Source organism: Babylonia areolata, chromosome 18 (genome assembly GCF_041734735.1).
Source record: "Babylonia areolata isolate BAREFJ2019XMU chromosome 18, ASM4173473v1, whole genome shotgun sequence".
Taxonomy (NCBI): domain Eukaryota; kingdom Metazoa; phylum Mollusca; class Gastropoda; order Neogastropoda; family Buccinidae; genus Babylonia; species Babylonia areolata.
In genome coordinates, this window is record NC_134893.1 from 19,070,384 (window position 1) to 19,075,217 (window position 4,834).

Consider the following 4,834-nt stretch of genomic DNA (forward strand, 5'->3'; position numbering starts at 1 on the left):
AAAACTCACTCACTCATACTTAGTCATTTTAGTTCATACTTGAAACGGATGAGCTGTTGAGAATTAATCAGGAGAGCAAAGGGTGCGTCTTCAGACAGGATGTGAAAGATTGCAGCGAAGATGAGTGACGGAGAGGCTGAGGAAAATGATTCCAAAGAAAGGGGGTTTGGTATGAAAAACTGCATTGGCCATACGTTTTGGTTCGAGCAGGGTGGGGGGCGGGAGGGGGGTGGGGGGGTCCTAAGCATACGGGTGTCAGAAGGAGAGCGGAGTTGACGTGAAAGTATGTAAGGATGAATGAGTAATGGCGCTTCATTCATGATGTGGTTCGTCCGTCGGGATCGACGAGGACCATCTAGTCATCCTGGGGGTGGGTGGGTTGGGCTCTGTGGGTGCGCAGATGACTGATCAGGCCAATCCGCGCCCAGAAGGTTCTGACGCAGTGTGGACAGGGGATGGTGGCGACTGTCGGGGACTTGCTGGCACTGCTTTTCCTGGCCTGTCTGCGTTGCTCTGCTGCAGCGATTCTGTTGGCCTCGCAGGATTTAGTGCCTTTGTGGACAGCTGAACGTCACTTTGGTCTGTCCATTGCATTCAGCTCCCATGTGTCGTGGCTGATGTTGAAGGCCTTCAGAGAAGCTTTTAGAGTGTCTTTGAAGCGCTTCTTTTGGCCTCCATGGGAGCGCTTGGCATGTTGGAGTAATGCCGCTTCATTCATGATACATTGTAATGCAAAGACGTAAATGCCTTAGAAAGTATAGATAATGGTTTTTAGAAAACAGTGATCACCACATACCTAAATAATAAGATACAAAAATAGAAAATGTTAATCAGAACAATGTTTGAATTATTCTTTTATAATAACCTAGTAAAGTACAATGGAAAAGTTCTGTAAAAAGTGGAAAAGATAACGGGATACAATGTCTTAGAGATATTGTGCATGTCACTGAACACAGACTGCTGAATCCTGAAGAAATAGTTGGGCGAACGGGACACAAAAGCGCAACAACAATATTCGAATTAAATGCACTGAGAAATGCATTGCCATCACCTTGGCTTGACTGAGTTATAAGAAATGAATTTCATACAAATGAGCCAACATCCTGTGAGGCAGACCTGTTCGATGCCAAACCAAACGATATTAAGAAAATATTGAAGAAAGGTCTCAGTCACATGTTAAGTCCATACGCCGGAGATATGTGGCGTAGGAAACTCAGTTTCGAAATTGACGAAAAGGTATGGTTAACACCATGCACAAGGAAGATCAGGTTTAGGGAATTATTATGGAAAATCAATCATGATATCTATCCTGCAAATAATTTTCTTTAAAAAAAACTGTCTCAGATATGAACAAATGTGACATACGTGTGGAAGAGGTAGACTATATGGATCACTTTTTTTACTTTTCTTCTAAAAACAATTTTCCGTCTAGTATTGATGAATTATTATCTGTTAAATTGGGGAAAACACTAAACTTTCTTTAACAGAATCACACTTTGGGATGCAAAGGAATGAAATGACTATAACCATGCGATGTTGATAGGTAAAATATGTATTAGCATAGCGCGTAAAACCAAATTGATATCAGTGTTAGAAATAATCTTTGATCATCATTAACAATTACGTGAAATGTATCTGAACTGAATTAATTGACTGTTTAAACTATGTAGCTAGCACACCTTGCATGCCCCCCCACACACACACACACACAGGGAGGGATGGAAGGGAGAGGGAAGGGGCGGATGTGGAGGGAGAGAGAGAGAAGGAAATGTGCGGATGGTTATGGGTAGGAATGATGGGCTATGAAGAAAAGAACGAAAAAAAGAAGAAGAAAAAAGTTTTACACCGCAGCTCACACTTGAGCAATAATACACCCAGACAGAAATTACCACCAGTTGCACTTGTTAACAAAGCAAGCAGCACCAGAGCAACAATAAACCCAGACAACGGTATACAGTCATCATATGCATTCCTAGATTACATGCCGCAAGACACCCTGGGGCAATTTATTCGGCGCCAAATGAACGAAACCTATCAGTCATGGTGCGTGTAAGTGAAGACTGTCTTTGATAGTTTAATGAGCAAAAAAAAGGAAACAAATTGGGGGAAAGAGGACAATTGAGGACCCACCAAAAATATAAAAAGACAAATGAAACAAAAGAAAAAGTGAGGGGGTCCCAAAAAATACATACACACAAAAACAAAACTGAAGGAGTGAGAGAGAGGACAATTCAAGACAATACATTACGATACAATATAATACAATACAGCGCGTTGCGATATGATATGAAACCACGATACAGGATGCGAAATGATACCTCAGGAATCTTCTTGAAGGACATTCACTTCTTACACAGTGCTCTAAAACCTATACAATGTGAGACTATGTCCTCACAAAGACCTAGCTGCAAGGCCTTTTGTGTCGATTGAAGTCCATGACGAATGAACTGACCCCCCCCCCTCCACACACACACACACACACACACACACACACACACACACACAAGAACACAACAATGGTACAACTACCCTCAGTTGCGGGTGGGCACGTTCTCACCTGGGTGGGGCCGACACGGAAGTTGCCCGCTGGACAATAATCCCCCAGCGGGGTGCCACCCAGCATTCTGCCGGAGGCTGTGGCTGGAGGTTTCGGACAAACTATAAAACACAAAGCGTTTGAAAGAGGAGTGGATGAAACAGTCACATGCAACACACACTAGAGCATTAAAAAAACATGTGTAAGCAATCAGTATGCATTAAAGATTGCAACAAATGTCCATCATTAAAAGAGCACACAAAAAAGAAGAACGAATAGATCTATAACACACAGCAGATTTCATCATCATCATTATCATAATCGAAATCACTATCATCATCACCTATAACAGCCACCAATATTTAAGTTACCACCACCATAATGATACAGAAGAAGAGGAAGACTATGATGATAATGATGATAATGAATATGATGATAATAATGAAGCTAGGGGTGGATGAAAAGTGGGGTATATGAAGAAAGAAAAGAAACAGATCCCATTATTCTGTGTACTGATGCAGCATTAACAATTAACTGACTTGCTGCATGAGTGACTGAATGATTTGTTGGTTGGTCGATTGGTTTATACAGATCAATAAATAATGATCAATAGATGCTGACAAAAGAAAGAAGAAGATAATGATGATTGCTATGGTTAAAATGATGAAGATGATGATGACAGTGCGCAATACACCATAAGGTAAATGAAATCAATCCTTGCTAGTAAGGACTAAAAATATCAACAAGGGAAAGACGTGAAGGCAGCCTGAGAAAAGAACACTGAAAAGCTACTACCAACAATATCAAAACACGAACAAGAAAAATGTACTTCATAAGTAAAAATCATACGTGGTTGAGGTGGACTTGGAGCGAAACAAGCTGTTGCCCCTTTCTTGCAGGCACAAGGACCTGAAATGATATGCCAGCACACGCGGCTTTAAACCCTGAGTCACGTGCTGATGTTCACTGTGTAAATGAGGCGGGGGTGTTGGGGTGGGGTAGGGGTAGATGTGGTTCAGATATCAGTACAGCCATACCTATCTTATTTCATTTGTTTATCTCCTTTATCTGTTTGATTGTTGTGATTCGGTTCCAGTCTAAGTATCACATACACACACACATATATATATATATATATAAAGATAGATAGATAGATATTGATATGTTCCAACTTTACAAAATAAGAAAGAGCAGTGTGTACATTGATTCAAAACGTGGTGTATAATATCGGCTCTGCAGAGGAAGCTGTATGTAATGGTGGGGAAGGAGTCTGTATTCAGTACCCAGGATGCAGAGAAAAAATGATCTGCTTCACTAAAGGCCTTTACTCCACTAACTTCAAGGTTGTTACTCCACTAAGTTTAAGGTTGAGGCAGAAGCCCTGAAAACAGCAGTAGCCCACATACAGGTCACTTAGTTTTCCTGACTGATGCCTTGTCCGTTCTGCAGGCCTTATAGTCCAACAAAACACGACCTAAACGACCTATCCTCCATTCTTCCTTCCACTTACAGGAGCCATGCTATCATCCTGTAATGGATTCCCATTCTCTGCAATGTGTTGGGAAATGAGACTGATGACTCCCTCGCGCAGTAAGGCACCACACAAGAGCAGGTGGGTAGGTCCACCAGCTACACTGAGGTAAAGACCATCATCAAGGCCAAGCAACAGAAGAAGAAGCATCCACACCACAAAAGAACAGACCCCTACTACCTGCTGACAAGGCAGGAACAGGTGTCAGTGTTCAGACTCAGGACAGGCCACAACCGCCGAAACCACCGCGTATACACTACACTCCACATTGGTCACTCAGAACACCTGCTGCAGTCCTGACCCCTCCATGAGGAGCTCAGGAAGATATACTGGCCCGACCCAACTCCAGTGACCCGGAAGCTGTACGGCTGTGAAGATGACATGCAGCATACAAATGCCTTCCTCGAGGAGACTGGGCCGTCCATTCAACGTACAAGAAAAAGATATCAGCAAGAGCCTGCTTCAGTTTATGTTACCCTATTGTTTTAAGAAAATTATGGATGAAACATGTCTTTTGTGCTCCACTGGTACCTGCTCTTCCCCGTCTCTCTCCCTCTCCCTCTTTTACTATCACACACACACACACACACACACACACACACGCACACACACACAACCTGGAAGGGGATTGGGTCTGTCTCGCTGTGGGGTGTCCCAAGCCATAGCTGGGGTTCTTTTGCACAGTCCCGCTTTCTCGTTGTTGGTGGGTGTGTACACGTAGGATTGGTTTGAGGACTGGAGTTTCCCGCAGCATTGTGAAGCGTCAG

The 4,834-nt window shown here is 42.9% G+C and overlaps 1 protein-coding gene across 1 annotated transcript; it reads right to left on the bottom strand.

The window, feature by feature from the left end:
• Positions 1-2,531: 2,531 nt before the first annotated feature.
• LOC143292181 (uncharacterized) lies at positions 2,532-4,834 on the bottom strand. The gene is made up of 3 exons (XM_076602364.1): positions 4,685-4,834; positions 3,386-3,445; positions 2,532-2,658 (listed from the first exon to the last, which is right to left on the bottom strand). Exons 1-3 carry the CDS (start codon positions 4,819-4,821, stop codon positions 2,532-2,534), a joined length of 324 nt encoding a protein of 107 aa, XP_076458479.1. The 5' UTR covers positions 4,822-4,834.

Bases quoted from the DNA above. Each gene is read 5' to 3' on its own strand.
- LOC143292181 (XM_076602364.1), bottom strand. From the start codon at position 4,821: ATGCTGCGGGAAACTCCAGTCCTCAAACCAATCCTACGTGTACACACC. The intron at 3,446-4,684 runs GTTGTGTGTGTG...ATATCATTTCAG, and splicing joins CAGACCCAATCCCCTTCCAG to GTCCTTGTGCCTGCAAGAAA. The intron at 2,659-3,385 runs GTATGATTTTTA...TGTGTTTTATAG, and splicing joins TCCAAGTCCACCTCAACCAC to TTTGTCCGAAACCTCCAGCC.